We start from the raw sequence: 19,484 nt of genomic DNA on the forward strand, positions 1-19,484 counted from the left end.
TTTTTTCTATTTACTATTACTTTTTTCTATTATGTAGTCCTACTCTTTCCTTGAGCTCTATTCAATAAATGTATTTCTAAGTTTTGAATGAATTTTGAATACATCTATATTTGTATACACCAATGACCAATTAAAATTTTTGAACAAATTATAATACAGTTCAGTTCCTAAATGGGACTCCAGTGTGGAGTTTCTGCAAAAAGATGCACATCAGAAACTTAATAATAGAAAATATTCATGAATTAAGTGAAATATGTTTAAAAGAAAGTCTGAATCCTGTTTAAATTCTCTTCTAATCAGAAGATTCACGTGTCCCATATGAAAGAGGACACGTGTAACTATAGTTCGGGTATTTTGGATGAATCACTTCTACCTGGATACAACCTCTCGTCATGGAGATTTCTTTTTGGCACTACCCTCTTAAATGTTTAACCTAAAAGAAACAAAGGCTTCGACAATTCAAACAAGATCCAAATGGTGCATAAAAAGGAACCACAAGGGGAAAAGGAGAATAGAGGCCCTTTATGACCTTTATAACTTTAAGGAACAAATGTTGTCTGTAGAATCTCTAGCTTATTGGACCCACAACTCTGGATTATATGCTGCAGTAATATTTCTTAAGTGGCATCAGTTACACCCATCCCTCTGAGCACTGGGTGATTCAATGCTGTGTACTTAAGCTAGTTTGTTTAAACGAATGCAATTACACTCAGAGTCTTCTCAGAGCTAAATTTCCTGAATGCAAATATTTCACAGAAAAATAAACAGACCTCAGATATTAGTGGGAACCATTTAAAGTTTCTTGTCAACTTCCTAAGGTTACAATGTCTTTGCCACATATAAATTATCTTATATAAAGTATCCGATGTAACAGTGATAATAATAATCCCTTTTAATTGATGACACTGCCTCATTACAGACATCTTCTATTCTTCGGAGAAGTATTTAAGTGGGAAGGAAAGTACACTGAGAAAAGAACAGAATAAAACACTTAGCAGTACATCACTGGATTACTTACAAGGTAGCCTTCCGTGGTTGTGTATCTTTACTTCCACTGCTCTTGGGATCACCTGAGTTACCTGTCCCTCGGGAGGTGCTAGGCAGGGGAGTATTAGAGGAAAAGGAACTGGGAGCACTGCCGGCATTACGAGTCCGGAATGAATCATCTGAAAGTAATACGTGTACAGTCAGCCAGACGGAATATACTTAGAGAGATGTGAACCTTAGAGAAGGTTAATGATAACTGACTTTGTTTCCCTTCTTTTAAAGTCAACTTTATTAAGGTATAATTTATATACAATAAATTGCACGAATTTAAGGTTCTGACATCTGTATATACCCATGAAGCCATCACCACAATCAAGAGTGAACACACCCATCGCTGGATGTTTGTTCCGCCTCCTTGTCATCCCTCCCTCCACCCCCTCCCCCACTCCAGGCAACCACGGACCTGCCTCCTGTCACTACAGATTAGTTTGCATTTTATAGAATATTGTATAAATGGAATCATACAGTATGTATGCTTTTTTTGTCTGCCTTATTTCATGCAGCATAATTATGCTGCAATTCATCCACATCAATACTTCATCCTTTTTATTGCTGACTGGTATTCCCATTGCACAGACATGCCAAAATTTGTCTATCCATTCTCCTACTGACAGACATTATGATTTTTTTTCCAAAAAATTGGTAATCTATTACAAATAGAGCTGCTATGGACAATTGTGTGCAAGTCTGTGTATGGACATATGTTTTAATTTCCCTTCAGTAAAAGTCTTGGAATGGAACTGCTGAATCACATAGTAAGTGTATATTTAACTTCATAAGGAACTGCCAACCTGCTGTCCAAAGTGATTAGACCATTTTGCATTTCCAACAGCAACATATGAGAGTCCTGGAAAGTTTCTCCACCTCCTCACACATACTTGATATTGTGAGTCTTTTTAGTCATTCTAGTGGGCGTGAAGTGGTATCTCCTTGTGTGTGTGTGTGGGGGGGGGGGTTACTCATTGCTTTAATTTGCATTTCTTAATGGTTACTGATCTTAAGCATCTTTTTACTTACTTATTTGTATATCTTCTTTCATGAAGTGCGTGTTCAAATTTTTTCCCATTTTAAAATCAGTTGCCTGATTTGTTTTAAAGATCTTTGTATATTCTTAAAACTAAAAATAGAACTACCATATGATCCTGCAATCCCACTCCTGGGCATATATCCAGAGAAAACCGTAATTCGAAAAGATACAGGCACCCCAATGTTCACTGCAGCACTATTTACAATAGCCAAGACATGGAAGCAACCTGAATGTCCATCAACAGAGGAATGGATAAAGGAGATGTGGTGGAATATAGAATATTACTCAGCCATAAAAAAGAATAAAATAATGCCATTTGCAGCAACATGGATGGACCTAGAGATTATCATAATAAGTGAAGTAAGCCAAAGAAAGATAAATATCATATGATATTGCTTGTATGTGGAATCTAAAAAACAAGATACAAATGAACTTATTTCCAAAGTAGAAAGGGACTCGCAGACATAGAAAACCAACTTATGGTTACCAAAGGGGAAAGGTGGGAAAAGGGGGGGAGGGATAAATTAGGAGGTTGGGATTAACATATACACCCTGCTATATAAATAATAAAATAGATAACCAACAAGCAACTACTGTATAGCATAGGGAACTATTCTCAGTATTTTGTAATAACCTATAAGGAAAGAGGACCTGAGGCAGAATATATGTATAAGTGAATTGCTGTGCTGTGCACCTGAGATTAACACAATATTGTAAATCAACTATACTTCAACTTAAAAAAAAAGATCTTTGTATATTCTGGATACAAGTCCTTTGTCAGGTATATGTAATATGAGTATTTTCTCCTAATCTGTGTCCTGCCTTTTATTTTTTTAATGCTCTATTTCAAAGTGCTAAAACTTTACATTTTTATGAAGTCCAATATGTTAATTTTTTTCTTTATGGTTTGGAAAAACTTTTGTCAATTCCAAAATCACAAAGACTCCCTTCTATATTTTCTTCAGAAATGTCAGTTTTAGCTTTTATGCTTAAGTTTAGAATACATTTTGAGTTAATTTTGTGTACAGTTGTGAGATAAGAATTGAGGTTCAGTTCTTTGGGTTTTTTATGGATATCCAATTGTTCTGGTATTATTTAAAAAAATACAATCACATCACCTTTGTTGAAACTCAGCTGACTATGTATGTCAGGGCAGGGCACACAGTCTTGAGTACTGAAGCTGTAGTAGTAAATGATGAAATCAGGTAACTGACATTCTCTAACTTTAATTTTTTTCAAAATACTCAGTTCTATGAATTTGAATACACAGTAAATTTCAAAAAGACTGTCAAAATTTTTATCAGGATTGCACTGAATCTCTGGCTCCATTTAAAATGAACTGACATCATAACAATATTAAGTTTTCTAATCCATAAACATGGTACAGCTTTCCATTTATTTATGTCTTCTTTAACTTCTTTCAGCAACATTTTGGAAGTTCTGAGTGTGCATTTAGCACACGTTTTATTAAATTTATCCCTAAGCATTTAAAATCTTTGAAGTTATTTTAAATGTTATCTTTAAATAGACAATTTTTTGAAGTATTAGATTTACAGAAAAATTGAGAAGAGAGTATGAAGAATTCCCACCTACCCCTTTCACCTAGTTCCCCTATTAACACCTTACATTCACATACTATACTTGGTACAATTAGTGAGCCAGTGGTGACACATCATTCTTAACAAAAATCCACAGTGTGTTTGGATTCTGTCAGTCTCACCCAATGTCTGTTTCTGTCTCAGGATGCCATCCAGGGCACCACAGTACACTTACTTGTCAGGTCTCCTTAGGCTCTCCTTGGCTGGGACAGTTTCTTAGCCTTTCCTTGCTTTTGATGACCTTAACGGCTTTTAGGGGTACTGGTCACATATTTTGTAGGATGTGCCCCTACTGGAATTTGTCTGATGCTTTTCTCACAATTAGACTAGGGATCCGGGTTTGAGGGAGGATGAGAAGAGGTAAAGTAGCATCTTCATCACATCATGTCAAGGAGGAACACTGTGACAAATTTTTTCTCGTTATATGTGTTTTATTTATACTTCATGACGGATCACTAGAAATGGGATTTTTTGAGGCATAGACTATTTTTTAAAACTAGGATTCTTGATGAACTTGACCGAACTGCTTCCAAAGGGTTCCACTAATTTTCATTCCCACCCAAAATGGATACATTGCAATGTTTCCCTGAATCCTTACTAGAATTCCCTTTACATTTCCCCCAGTCTGTTGTGCCCACATAGCTTTGGAATGCTGCAGTTGATGACTGATGGATTCGCCTTAAGTAAAAAGCATCAATTAGATCTTCCACTCTACACTTGACCTTACCTTTATTTTATTTAACACTACTCCCGCTACACCCTCTTCGGGCTCCAGCCAAACAGCCTGCTGTCGCTCCCTGAAGACACAACAGTCAGCTTTTGCTTCTGACAGGTCCTCTGCATGGGACAGTATTCCATACCCATCTCTGCCTGTCAAAATCCTAGCGTACCTTAAGGTTCACCTCAAATGATAATCATCCTAAAGCCCGTCTTAAGCCACAAAATAAAATCTCTTCTCTCTGTGAACACTTAATACATTTGTTAAGAGACATTTTGCTCCCATTTGCTCTTTGTAGATCAGATATGTAATTGTATAGTGACTTTTTCCTCAGTTTGTAATTCATTAAGTAATAAATAATAAGTAATAAGCACATTTTTCTAATCAAGAAACCTAGGAGATATTTCATTCAACCTATTCCCTCTCCCCAAAATAATACCAAAATTTTAAGATAGAATACTTTTCAAATATTTTAATAAATAATTTACCCTTATGAGAGACATGCTTTTATGTAAGGCTTTGGATGTTAAGTTTTAGAACCTACATATCATACACAAGCCTACCTTGTTTTATTGCTCTTCACTTTACTGCAGATAGAACAGAAAATGCATTTTTTATAAATTGAAGGTTTGTGGCAACACTGCGCCCAGCAAGTCTAACAGCACCATTTTTCCAACAGCATTTGCTCACTTCTTGTCTTCGTGTCAGATTTTGATAATTCTTACAATATTTCCAACTGTTTCATTATTATTATATTTATGGTGGTCTGTGATCATGATCTTTGATGTTACTATTGCAATTATCTTGTGGCACCACGAACCTCACTCACATAAGACGGAAAACTTGGGCTCCCCTGGTGGTGCAGTGGTTAAGAATCCGCCTGCCAATGCAGGGGACACAGGTTCGAGCCCTGGTCCAGGAAGATCCCACATGCTGTGAAGCAGCTAAGCCAGTGCACCACAGCTACTGAGCCTGTGCTCTAGAGCCTGTGAGCCACAACTACTGAAGCCCACATGTCACAACTACTGAAGTCCATGTGCCACAACTACTGAAGCCCGCGTGCCTAGAGCCCGTGCTCCGCAACAAGAGACGCCACCACAGTAAGCCTGCGCGCTGCAACGAAGAGTAGCCCCCGCTCGCCGCAACTAAAGAAAGCCCACACAGCAAGGAAGACCCAACACAGCCATAAATAAATAAATAAATAAATAAAAATAAAGTTCCCTTAAAAAAAGAACACTTGTCAAAAAAAAAAAAAAAAGACGGCAAACTTAATCAATTTATGTTGTGTCTGTTCTGATTGCTCCACTTACTGGCCATTCCCCCATCTCTCGCCTCCTCAGGCCTCGCTGTTCCCTGAGACACAATAATATTGTGTCCAATAAAGGCCATACCTACTTGTTATGTGCTGTCTATGGCTGCTTTTACTCTGTCACACCAGAGTTGAGTAATTGTGACTGAAACCAATTGGCCAACAGAGCCCAAAATATTTATCATGTGGCCCTTTACCCCTGGTATAAACTTTCAAATACATAATATTGTAACTGTTTAGCAGCATATGATCCACAGTGAAGCCCTGTTGTTTTTAACTTCCTTAAAAATTACTGCAAAAACTTTTAGTCTATGCCTCATTAGGTCCTCAGACCATGGTAAAACCTATTTTATTTTGTCCTTTTCCTCTTTTGCAAATATTGAACTCTGACTCTTGACACAGTGAAAACAAAATAGTATTGTTAAGCATCTTCTTAATTGCTAGGGAAAAGTTTAATTTCTTTGCTATTGGATAAAGATATAAATTTAGGGAAACTGTATCTAGAAATAAAGAAATGGGCCATTTAAGGAAAATCATATTTTATTAAATTTAACAATTTTTTGAAGAGCTCAGATTTCTACTTACCAGTAAGTGAAATCACAGAAGTCTTTGTTAACCCTGAGACAGAAGGTGTATATGCTGCTGTAGAACTTTTACTAGAAAAGAACATGATTTAGTTAAAATACAAGAATATGCTTCTTTCAATCCCAGCCATCTAGCACTAGGTCTTTCCTAATCTTTTTTTTAATGCTTTCCTCTACTTCTTACGAAACATGCTTGCTATTTTTATTTCTCATTTATTTTTTACATTCCATGCCTCACAATAATTACTTTGTCTTTAACTTAAAATCATATCCTTAAACTTCTGCAACATCAAAATAACAGGTTTTCTATTGATGCTCAGCCCAAACAGGTAATGTGGATAAAATTTTCCTGGAAATAACTTATCTTTAGTTCTAATCTCTTTTGTCCATCTTGAGATCACCCTATTGGCTAGGAATTTTAGAAGGATCTACCAATAATGTCCAAAAACATAGCTGAAAATCTAGAATAAGATTTTTATTCAATCTTTTATAAAAAGATAAAAATAATAAAATAAAAACATTTTTCCCATAACATGTTATATTTTTGATAAATAGTTTTGAAGACATTTATGTTCCTTTAAAATTACTTTGCTTGCCGCTTGATATACAGCTGTTATATACTATATGTGTACAATACATATAAAATTCATGGTCATTTAATTTATGCTGATTCTCCCCTAATCTTAACTGTTTATAGTTTTGGGGTCTGGGCCCAAAGGGAGACTACACATTCATCTACCATCAGGAGAACTGTGTTGTCACCACTTTACCACAGAAACAGGCCAGCGGCTTCTTTACGGACAGAAATAACACTAGCTGCAAATGGATGTCCACATCCATTTAGTAAATGGGGCACGTTCATACCCATTTAGGAGTTCCGTGGCATAGGTGATATAGCATAAACAACACACGGATTCCATGATGTTGTTATAAAGCATCAGGGCAGTAGTCTTCCTAGAATTCCAGGATACCTATTTCTTATGCAAATTCGTAGACTACTTTTTTTTTTAACATGAAAACTTTATAGAAGATAACTTAGAAATTACTGCCCTATAAAAACCTAAAAATTAATCCTGATTTTATTTAATAATTCATTGAATTATTTAATAATTCAATTCATTTCACATAAAGATGTATGACTATAAGATGAAAATTAAGTCAGAACACGACCCATATATATGCTGTCTACAAGAGACTGACTTCAGACCTAGGGACACATACAGACTGAAAGTGAGGGGATGGAAAAAGATATTCCATGCACATGGAAATCAACAGAAAGCTGGAGTAGCAATATTCATATCAGACAAAATGGACTTTAAAATAAAGAATGTTACAAGAGACAAGGAAGGACACTACATAATGATCAAGGGATCAATCCAAGAAGAAAATATAACAATTGTAAATATTTATGCACCAAACATAGGAACACCTCAATACATAAGGCAAATGCTAACAGCCATAAAAGAGGAAATCGACAGTAACACAATAATCGTGGGGGACGTTAACACCCCATTTATATCAATGGACAGATCATCCAGACAGAAAATTAATAAGGAAACACAAGCCTTAAATGACACATTAGACCAGATAAACTTAATTGATAATTATAGGACATTCCAACCGAAAGCAGCAGAATACACTTTCTTCTCAAGTGCACACAGAACATTCTCTAGGACAGATCACATCTTGGGTTACAAATCAAGCCTCAATAAATTTAAGAAAACTGAAATCATATCAAGCATCATTACAGACCACAACGCTATGAGATTAGAAATCAATTGCAGGAAAAAAACTGTAAAAAACACAAACACATAGAAGCTAAACAATATGTTATTAAATAACCAATGGATAACTGAAGAAATCAAAGAGGAAGTCAAAAAATACCTAGAAACAAATGACAATGAAAACATGACGACCCAAAACCTATGGGATACAACAAAAAGCAGTTCGAAGAGAGAAGTTTATAGCAGTACAATCTTACTTCAAGAAACAAGAAAAATCTCAAACAACCTAACCTTACACGTAAAGCAACTAGAGAAAGAAGAACAAACAAAACCGAAAATTAGTAAAAGAAAAATCATAAAGATCAGAGCAGAAGCAAACGAAATAGAAATGAAGAAAACAACAGCAAAGATCAATGAAACTAAAAGCTGGCTGTTTGAGAAGATAAACAATATTGATAAACCTTTAGCCAGACTCATCAAGAAAAAAAAGGGAGAGGACTCAAATCAATAAAATTAGAAATGAAAAACGAGAAGTTACAACTGACACTGCAGAAATACAAAGGATCATAAGAGATTACTACAATCAACTATATGCCAATAAAATGGACAACCTGGAAGAAATGGACAAATTCTTAGAAAGGTATAACTTTCCAAGACTGAACCAGGAAGAAACAGAAAATATGAACAGACCAATCACAAGTAATGAAATTGAAATTGTGATTAAAAATCTTCCAACAAACCAAAGTCCTGGACCAGATGGCTTCACAGGTGAATTCTATCAAGCATTTAGAGAAGAGCTAACATCTATCCTTCTCAAACTCTTCCAAAAAATTGCAGAGGAAGGAACACTCCCAGGCTCATTCTACGAGGCCACCATCACCCTGACACCAAAACCAGACAAAGATAAGATATCACGAAAAAGCAAATTACAGGCCAATATCACTGAGGAACACAGACACAAAAATCCTCAACAAAATACTAGCAAACAAAATCCAACAACACAATAAAAGGATCATACGCCATGAACAAGTGGGACTTATCCCAGAGATACTAGGATTCTTCAATATATGCAAATCAATCAATGTGATATACTACATTTAAAAATTGAAGAATAAAAACCATATGATCATCTCAATAGATACAGAAAAGTCTTCTGACAAAATTCAACATCCATTTATGATAAAAACTCTCCAGAAAGTGGGCATAGAAGGAACCTACCTCAACATAATAAAGGCCATATACAACAAATCCACAGCAAACATCATTCTCAATGGTGAAAAATTGAAAGCATTTCCTTCAAGTTCAGGAACAAGACAAGGATGTCCACTCTTGCCACTATTATTCAACATAGTTTTGAAAGTCCTAGCCACGGCAATCAGAGAAGAAAAAGGAATAAAAGGAATCCAAATTGGAAAAGAAGTAAAACTGTCACTGTTTGCAGATGACATGATACTATACATAGAAGCCACCAGAAAACGAGTAGAGTTTTCCAATGAATTTGGTAAAGTTGCAAGATACAAAATTAATACAAAGAAATCTCTTGCATTCCTATACACTAACAATGAAAAATCAGAAAGAGATATTAAGGAAACAATCCTATTTACCATTGCAACAAGAGAATAAAATACCTAGGAATAAACCTACCTAAGGAGACAAAAGACTTGTACTCAGAAAACTATAGGATACTGATGAAAAAAATCAAAGATGACACAGATGGAGAAACATACCATGTTCTTGAATTGGAAGAATCAATACTGTGAAAATGACTATACTTCCCAAGGCAATCTACAGAGTCAATGCACTCCCTATCAAATTACCAATGGCACTGTTCACAGAATTAGAACAAAAAATTTTACAATTTGTATGGAAACACAAAAGATCCTGAATAGCCAAAGCAATCTTGAGAAAGAAAAACAGAGCTGGAAGAATCAGGCTCCCTGACTTCAGACTATACTACAAAGCTACATTCATCAAGACAGTATGGTACGAGCACAAAAACAGAAAAATAAATCAAGGAACAGGATACAGCCCAGAGATAAACCCACACACCTATGGTCACCTAATCCATGACAAAGGAGGCAAGAATATACAATAGGGAAAAGACAGTCTCTTAAGTGGTGCTGGGAAAACTGGACAGCTACATGTAAAAGAATAAAATTAGAACACTCCCTAACACCACACACAAAAATAAACTCAAAATGGATTAAAGACCTAAATGTAAGGCCAGACACTATAAAACTCTTAGAGGAAAACATAGGCAGAACACTCTGACATAAATCTCAGAAAGATCTTTTTTGATCCACCTCCTAGAGTATGAAAATAAAAACAAAAATAAACAAGTGGGACCTAATTAAACTTAAAAGTTTTTGCACAGCAAAGGAAACCATAAACCAAACGAAAAGACAACGCTCAGAATGGGATAAAATATTTTCGAACAAAGCAACTGACAAGGGATTAATCTCTAAAATATATAAACAGCTCATGCAGCTCAATATCAAAAAAAACCAACCCAATGAAAAAATGGGCAGAAGACCTAAATAGACATTTCTGCAAAGAAGACATACAGATGGCCAAGAAACACATGAAAAGGTGCTCAACGCCACTAATTATTAGCGAGATGCAAGTCAAAACTACAATGAGGTATCACCTCACACCAGTCCGAATGGCCATCATCAAAAAATCTACAAAGAAAAATGCTGGAGAGGATGTGAAGAAAACGGAACCCTCCTACACTGTTGGTGGGAATGTAAATTGGTACAGCCACTATGGAGAACACAATGGAGGTTCCTCAAAAAACTAAAAATAGAATTACCATATGACCCAGCAATCCAGCTCCTGGGCATATACCTGGAGAAAACCATAATTCAAAAAGACACATGCACACCAATATTCACTGCAGCACTATTTACAACAGCCAGGACATGGAAGCAACCTAAATGTCCATCAACAGAGGAATAGATAAAGAAGATGTGGTACATATATACAAGGGAATATTACTCAGCCATAAAAAGGAACAAAATAGTGCCATTTGCAGAGGCATGGATAGACCTAGAGACTGTCATACAGAGTGAAGTAAGTCAGAAATAGAAAAAGGAACATTGTATAATATCACTTGTAAGTGGAATCTAGAAAAATGGTACAGATGAACTTATTTGCAAAGCAGAAATAGAGACACGGATGTAGAGAACAAACTTATGGATACCAAGGGGGAAGGGAGGTCAGGATGAATTGGGAGATTGAGATTGACAATAAACACATTACTATGTATAAAACAGATAACCAATGAGAACCTACTGTATAGCACAGGGAACTCTACTCAATGCTCTGTGGTGACTTAAATGGGAAGGAAATCTAAAAAAGAGGGGATATATGTATACGTATAACTGATTCACTTTGCTGTACAGCAGAAACTAACACAACATTGTAAAGCAACTATACTCCAGTAAAAATTAATTTAAAATAAAATAAAATAAAAATTAAGTCAAAATGTGAGTAGCTGACAGATCATACCCAGCACACTTGTCTAAGTTGCCATATTTTGCATGAAAAGCTTGATTATTAAAAGACTGGCTTCGAATCAATTTGGATTTCTTGATTTCTTTGCCTAGAGTAACAAGCAAAAGGAAAATGCAATTGTTTAGTTCATCAGTTCATCCTTAGCTGCCCCAACCCCATTTCCTCTCCAACTCCCACAATTTTCAGTAAAACACTGACAGGTGTAGCTTCCTTTCCTTAGCTTGACCTGACTGGTGTATCTCTTACCCCTACTGCCCATTAAGAACCGCCAAAACAGCTAACAGTAAAAGGCAAAAGGTGCCTTCAAATGATATATCTCATCTCACGGAGTGACTTCCCTGTAATTATTGTTTAGGAAAGGAAAAAAGGAGACACAAAAACAAGTTTCTTACTTGTGGATGGGGTGCCAGAAGAGGGTCCAGGGACAGAAATGGGGATGTTCTTGGGCAGAGTTGTTGGTGTCTTGGTGTCTCTACCTAAAACAAACTCTGATTTAAGTGCTATAATTTCCTCTGAGTTCTTATTAATCTCCATACACATACAAGGCAATGCAGAGAATATGAATCACTCTCCCTAGTGAAGCGACACTCTCTTCCAAATCTTACTTTTTATATATTTAAATATTTCAATCTTAGTTATTCAGTGATCAATTTTGCAATCTTATTGCTGTTACCAAACTTCAAACTTTCCTTTGAAGGATCTGAACCTCCTCACCATTTATTCATGTACTCCTAAACCTATATCACAGTTAGCAGCCAATTTTTGAAAACAACTTTGATAAATGAAAGAAAGTGAAGTGATTTTTCATATTAAATTTCATATTAAATTAAAAACTAAGCATGGTCTCTCAGCACGCTAAGATGCAACATCAGTTGGGTACCTTGGTGATAAAGACATGCGAAAACTACTTACGTTTCTTTTCAAAGGTTTTATCACTCATGGGCCTTCCATCATTTTGTTGCTTTTCTTTTTCTAATTGTTCCTATTAATAAAACAGTATCTTAGCATTAAAGGTAAGCATTAGATTTAGAAAATTGTTCTAATCAGAAATTACTCTAAGCTTTAGAGGTACAGATACAGTTCACAAAAATACATAACAGAAGTAATTTGTTTTTCCAAATTAGTGTCTAAAGAAGTCACAGTTCTTTCAGATTTGTGTTTTTTTTAACATCTACAGAATTGTGCCCTTGGAGGCTTGTCAAACTAAAACAATGAGTTTAGTATCACTGTTGTGATGAGCCGTTAATTTCTACAACGTATTTACTCATTCTCATCAGCAAAATGTGTTACTACTGGCCCTTTCCATTTCTGACTGATACATGGCAAAATAATGTTCTTCTTTTAAAAGACTGAGAGAAAAAGAAATGATCTTTTAGATATTATTTAAATGTTCTATTGAAGTATAATACACATAGAGAAGGTGCACAAATATAAGTGTACAGCTCAATAAATTTTCCCAAAGTGAACCCACCCATATAATCAGCTCCCAGACCAAGAAACAAAATGTTACCCAAACTCAAAGAGTTCTTTATCCCAACAGAATAGCCAAGAAAAATCAATAAACATATCAAGTTCTGAACAAACATGGCATAACCGACATGTACAGAACACTACAATCAACACTGGAGAACAAACATTCTTTTCAAGTGCATGTAAAATAAAAAGGCAGAGAAAATACGCAAGATAAAAAATTTTCCACATAGAACTGGACTGCATAAAAAACTATTAAATAAAAATTCTAAAACTGAAAATAAAACATGCAAAACTGAAAGATATCACCAAGTGGGCTTAACAGTAGTGTTACCTGTGTCATCTTTTCCTCTACTATCTCGATCATATTAATCACAGTTGTCTTGAAGTCCTTGTCTGCTAACTCTAATATCAGGATCATCTGTGGATCTTTTTCTATTCTCTGATCTTTGTCTTGGGTTTATTAGGTCATTAAGTCCTAAAATGTTTTAGAGACTGCTTATTCTCTACATCTTCTACCACTGGCAATCCTGAACTCTAATCTTTGGCTTAGACTGCTGAAATAATGCAATTTGCTTTTCAGAGGATTTCCACTTAAGTTTTTAATCTCACAGCATAATTCTCTGCAGAAAAATAGACAATATAAAAAATCAGAATTTTAGAACTGACAAATAGAGTAATGGAAATTTAAAAATCAGTGGAGAGTCTCCGCAGCCAAATGCAGAGGGCAGGAAAAGAACTGGTGACACTGAAGATGGATCAACAGAAATTATTCACTCTGAGTAGCAGAGTTTAAGGAAAAAAAAAAAAAGAAAGAAAGAACAAAGCCTCATGGACCTGTGGGATAGTATCAAAAGATTTAACATATGTGCAATTGGAGACCCAGAGGTATAAGAGTGAGGAACTGGGACAGAACATATATTGAAATAAATAATGGCTCAAACCTTCCCAAATTTGGGAAATGACACTCATTTACAGATTCAGGAAGCTCAGCAAATCCAAGACAGAACAAATTTGAAGCTAATCATGCCTAAAAACATCACAAGCAAACTGCTAAAGATAAAAAAGAAAAGAAAAAATCTTGGAAGTAGACAGAGACAAACAACATTATATAGAGAAGAATAATAATTCAAATGAGAACAGATATTTTATCAGATGCTATGGAGACCACAACACAGACAGAAACACTTCTTAAAGTACAGTATAAAAAAGGCTGTAAACCCAGAATTCTGTATCTAATAAAAATATACTTTAGAGAGAAAGGCACAAATAAGACATTCTAGATAAAGGAAAACGAAGATAATTTGTTACAAAATACTTGCACTCCGAGAACTTCCAAAGAAAGTTCTTCAGGCTGAAGGGAAAAAATAAGAGGGACATTTGGGTCCTAAGCAATGAATGAAGAGCACTGGAAATGGTAAACATCTGAGTAAACACACAGGTTTACTCTCTTAAGTTCTTCAAGATACATATGACAACTTAAAGCAAAAATTATCACACTGACTGGTGGGGTTTTCAGTGCAGATGTAATTCACATGACAAGTGTAACATAAAGAACAGTATGGAGCAGGTAAAGGGTTCTGTATCACTGTTAAATAAAGTGGTACAATATTAACAAAAAGAAGACTATAAAAGGTTAGGTATGTCTGCTGTAATCTCTAGAGAAAACACCAAAAAGCAATTCAAAAAAAAAAAGGTGGGGGGGCGAAGAGACAGAGAGAAACACCAATCACTAAGATAAAAATATAAAAGGGAGGCTTCCCTGGTGGCGCAGCGGTTGAGAGTCCGCCTGCCGATGCAGGGGACGCGGGTTCATGCCCCGGTCCGGGAGGATCCCACATGCCGCGGAGCGGCTGGGCCTGTGAGCCATGGCTTCTGAGCCTGCGCATCCGGAGCCTGTGCATCCGGAGCCTGTGCTCCGCAACGGGAGAGGCCACAGCAGTGAGGGGCCCGCGTACCGGGAAAAAAAAAAAAAAAAAATATATATATATATATATATATAAGGGGGTATCACCATAGATTCTATATACATTAGAAGGATAATATAAGAATATTATAAACAACATATGCCAACAAATTTGACAGCTTAGATGACACGGACAAATTGGGGAGGGGAAGCAACTTATCAAATTGACAAAAAAGAAAGAAAATCTGAATAGTATTATAGCTATTAAAGTAATTGAATGAATTATCAAAATCCTTCCAAAATGAAAACTTTGAGTCTTGATAGTTTCACTAGTGAATTCTATCAAACCCTCAAGGAAGGAAAAAAAACAATTTTATACAAAAGTTGTCAGAAAATAGAGGAAGTGGTAATACTATCCATCTCATTTTATGAGGCCAGAATAACTCGAATACCAAATTTAAAAGACCCAAGAAATGACCCCAAAAATTATAAACCAGTTCCCACTATGAATTTATGAATACAAAGGCAAAATTCCTTTAAATAAATTAGCCAAGCATCCAACAGCAGAGAAAAGGACAAAATATCATCACCAAATAGAGTTTATCCCCAAAATATAAAATTGGTTTACCATTTGAAAAATCAATGTAACTCAGTGTTTTAACACAATGAAAGTAGAAAAACAAATATCATTTCAGGAAATGCAGAAACAGCATCTGGCAAAATTTAACAATCACTCATAAAAACTCTCAGCAGACTAGGAATAGAAGCAATAAAGGGCATCTATATAAAACCTATTGGTAACACCATACCTAATGATGAAAGATTGAACTGCTTCCCCCTAAGATCAGTAAAAAGACAAAGATGCCTACTTGCGTCACTTTTATTAGTCAGAGGTCTCTTATTATACTGGAGGTCCTGGACCTTTTAATACGACAAAAAGAAAGAAATAAAAGGCACAAACACTGAACAGGAAGAAGTAATCCTACTGTACTAAAAGATGACATAATGGCTCAGGTAGACTCATGTCCTATTAAATCTAAAAACCAACTTCTACAACAAATAAGCAAACTTAGCACATTTTCAAAATACAAGGTTAATATACAAAAATCAATAGTATTCTTAAACTCCAGCAGCAAAAAACTGGAAAGTAAAACTTTAAATTACAATTCCATTTATAATGCCAAGACACGTAATATACTAGAAATAAATCTAACAAAAGACTGCCTTGAACTCTACACTTAACTCTACCAAAACTAAGAAGACTAAATAAATGAAGTGGTAGACAATGTTCATGGACTGGAAGACTTAATTGTTAAGATGGCAATTCTCCAAATTGACCTACAGATCAATGCTAATTAACACAATCCTAACTAAAATTCCAGCAGGCTTTTTATAGAAATTGATAAACTGATTCTAAACATTGTATCAAGATGAAAAGGGCCTCTACTGGCCAAAGCAATTTTTTAAAAAGTTGGAAAAGTTACCCTACCTGATTTTAAGAATTACTATAAAGTTATAGCGATCAAGATAGTTTGGAATTGCCAAAAAGATAAACCTATAAATCACTGCAACAGAATGGGAGTCAAGAAACAGACATATGTATATATGGACAACTGATTTTTTTAAAAAAGGTGCTAAGGTAATTCAATGGAAGTAAAGTTTTCAATAAATGGCATTAGAATAATTGCTCATTGAGATGGAAAAAATAAACATATATAAAAATTAACTTGAAATGAATCATAGACCTAAATGTAAAACCTAAAACTAAAATTCCTAGAAGAAAACACAGGAAAAAGTCTTTATAATTTGGGGATAGACAAAAGACTCTTAGAACAAAAAAGCATGAACTATGCTAAAAGAAAAAAAGGATAAGTTGGACTTCATCAAAATTAAAAACTTCTTCTCGTTCAAAGACACCATGAAGCACAGACGCCAAGAAAATATTCATAAAATATATCTCTGACAAAGGAGTTGTATTCAGAGTTTATAAAGAACTCTCACAACTCAATAAGAAGATAAACAAAATCATTTTAAAATCTGAAAAGAGACTTCATCAACTAAGATATAAGGATGGCCAATACACAAAGGAAAAGATGCTCAGCCTCCTTAGGCATCAGGGATAAGCAATTTGAGATAACATTACATACCCACCCTCTCGAGCATTAGAGAGGATACAGGGTAACCGAAGCTCTCCACCACAGCCAGTGGGAATGCAAAACGACACAGGCACTTTGTAAAACAGTCTTTGTTTTTAAGTTAAGTGTAGTTTACCATACGATCCAGCCATTCCATTCCTAAGTTATTTCCCCAAGAGAAATGAAAACTTATGTCCACTCAAAGACTTCTTCACTAATGTTCCCAAGCTAGAAGTAACCCAAATGTCCGTTAAGACGTGGATAAACACGTTGTGGTATATCCGCAGTACGGACTACTACTCAGAGATAAAAAGGAATGACCTCTTTATATGCACAAAAACATGGATGAATCTCAAAGTAATCATGCTGATGGAAAGAAGCATGACCCAAAAAGGTACTAACATATGATTCAATTTATATAAATTCTAAAAAACTCAAACTAATTTACAGTGACAGAAACTAGATTAGTGGTTGCTAGGGACTAGAGTAGAAGATGTGAATCACTAAGGGGGCACAAGGAAATGTTTGAAGGAATGGCAACGTTTGGTATTTTATATTCTGGTTTCATGGGTATGTCTGTATGTCAAAATTCATCAAATTGCACACTTTAAGTATTTGCTGTTAATCATAAGTCAATCATACTTCAATAAGGTAGTTTTTTTTTTTTTAAAGGCTCTCAAATGTAGTTTTCCTTACAATTCATAAAAGAACATATTTCAAAAGGTCAGGATTCTTCTTTAGTCATTTAGGGAAAATAAAAGTAGTATGAAACTGAAAGAAATTATTGATTAGATTTAACAACAAAGCACATTTAATACTGGTCAGAAAAGAGTACGTGTGTGTGTGTGTGAAAACATACCATTTCCAAAAGAAGTAGCTCTTCTCTTTCTTTCTCTTGATCCAACAAATCTTTTTCATAAAATTTTTTCTGAAACTAAGTTTAAAGTTTAAAATGAAATTGTGAAACATTAATGATGAGTCTCTGCCAATTTTTAAATATTCCTTTCAACATAAGGTAAAGAGAGTGTACTCACAGCGTCCATGGACATTTCCATTCTGTCCAACTCTAACACAGTCTGCAAAGAAAATGTTTTAAATTATTCAACAGTAATTAAATTAAATCAACTAATCATTCCTCAGAAAGACTCCTTTTCCAGAGGGAGGATCAAAGAAGAGACTTCTCCACTATGTGAAAGGCTAAATTAGAAAGTCTCTAAAGTTCTTCCCAACTCTATGTTGTGTTTTTAATCAACCTCTATATATTAACACCAAGATCCACTTAAACTTTTAAAAGTTTTTCAACTTAAGAAAAGCAAGTGTAGGGCTTCCCTGGTGGAGCAGTAGTTAAGAATCCACCTGCCAATGCAGGGGCCACAGGGCCCCTGGGCTGGGAAGATCCCACAGGCCGCGGAGCAACTAAGCCCGTGCGCCACAACTACTGAGCCTGTGCTCTAGAGCCCGCGAGCCACAACTACTGAAGCCCACGCGCCTAAAGCCCGTGTTCGGCAACAAGAGAAGCCACCGCAATGAGAAGCCTGCGCACCGCAACAAAGAGTAGCCCCCACTCACCACAACTAGAGAAAGCCCGCGCACAGCAACAAAGATCCAACTCAGCCAAAAATAAATTAATTACATTAAAAAAAAAAAGAAAAGCAAGGGTAGAGGATTATTTTAAATACTAAACACATGCAATTTAGTTTCTAATAACGTCCTGTGCCACTCTTTTCTGAATCTTCAGAAATACAATATAATTTTTGAATTTTTTAAAAAAACTTTTAGCTAAATATATACAAAGCTAGGTATCATTGGGCTTAATATCCTTAGTTCCTTGCCACAGAAACTTTTGATTATTATGACATTTTGACCAATAGAAAAAACTTTACTCTGAAAGCATTCTCTTAATTTAGTATTTATCTTTTCAAATACATTGGTCTGAAATAAATTATTTCAGTCAAACAATGAATGGCCCATCTAATCCAGGGTTCTGTCTCTGATAGAGGACAGTACTTTTTTACAGGAGTAACTCTGACGGCCAGGATAAAGTACATTTATTCATATGCCCAAAGCTATCCATTGCAAACATAATATTTATTTGAAGTTTTATTTTTATGCTGAAATTTATGAAAATGTTATAATTTATGGCATGAAATAGCCCTTTTAAATGAAATTACTTTTCATCTTAAAAAACTGACTATTTCATTTTTATCCCAAAGCTTTGAATAGCTAGCTTCCTGAGAGGTTCCCATACCAATACATCAGTTTGATAAACATTATACTATAGAATTTTCATGGGACAGACTGACTTCCTCACGTGACACGTTCTTAAAATAAGGGCTGTACTACAGAATAATCCATTGAAAGTTAATAATCTATCAATTTAATTATATCATTTTTTTTAATTATATCATTTTTGCCCCTATTTATAGGGTTAGCTTGAGTTACCTCTTCAG

At 35.2% G+C, this 19,484-nt stretch overlaps 1 protein-coding gene across 2 annotated transcripts in view; it reads right to left on the minus strand.

Annotated features, from left to right (window-relative positions):
- The window catches only part of PPP4R4 (protein phosphatase 4 regulatory subunit 4), a gene marked incomplete at its 5' end in the record, with an annotated part of 118,879 nt that overhangs the window by 1,539 nt on the left and 97,856 nt on the right, over positions 1-19,484 (minus strand). For both annotated transcript variants that reach the window (XM_082648798.1, XM_082648797.1), the window contains 7 exons: positions 1,019-1,166; positions 6,285-6,355; positions 11,518-11,611; positions 11,916-11,999; positions 12,436-12,505; positions 17,894-17,968; positions 18,069-18,110. In XM_082648798.1, the coding sequence (XP_082504924.1) occupies positions 1,019-1,166; positions 6,285-6,355; positions 11,518-11,611; positions 11,916-11,999; positions 12,436-12,505; positions 17,894-17,968; positions 18,069-18,110 (584 nt within the window). The remainder of the gene's footprint in view (positions 1-1,018; positions 1,167-6,284; positions 6,356-11,517; positions 11,612-11,915; positions 12,000-12,435; positions 12,506-17,893; positions 17,969-18,068; positions 18,111-19,484) is intronic.

Source organism: Grampus griseus (genome assembly GCF_964374135.1).
Source record: "Grampus griseus genome assembly, chromosome: 2".
NCBI classification, from domain to species: Eukaryota; Metazoa; Chordata; class Mammalia; order Artiodactyla; family Delphinidae; genus Grampus; species Grampus griseus.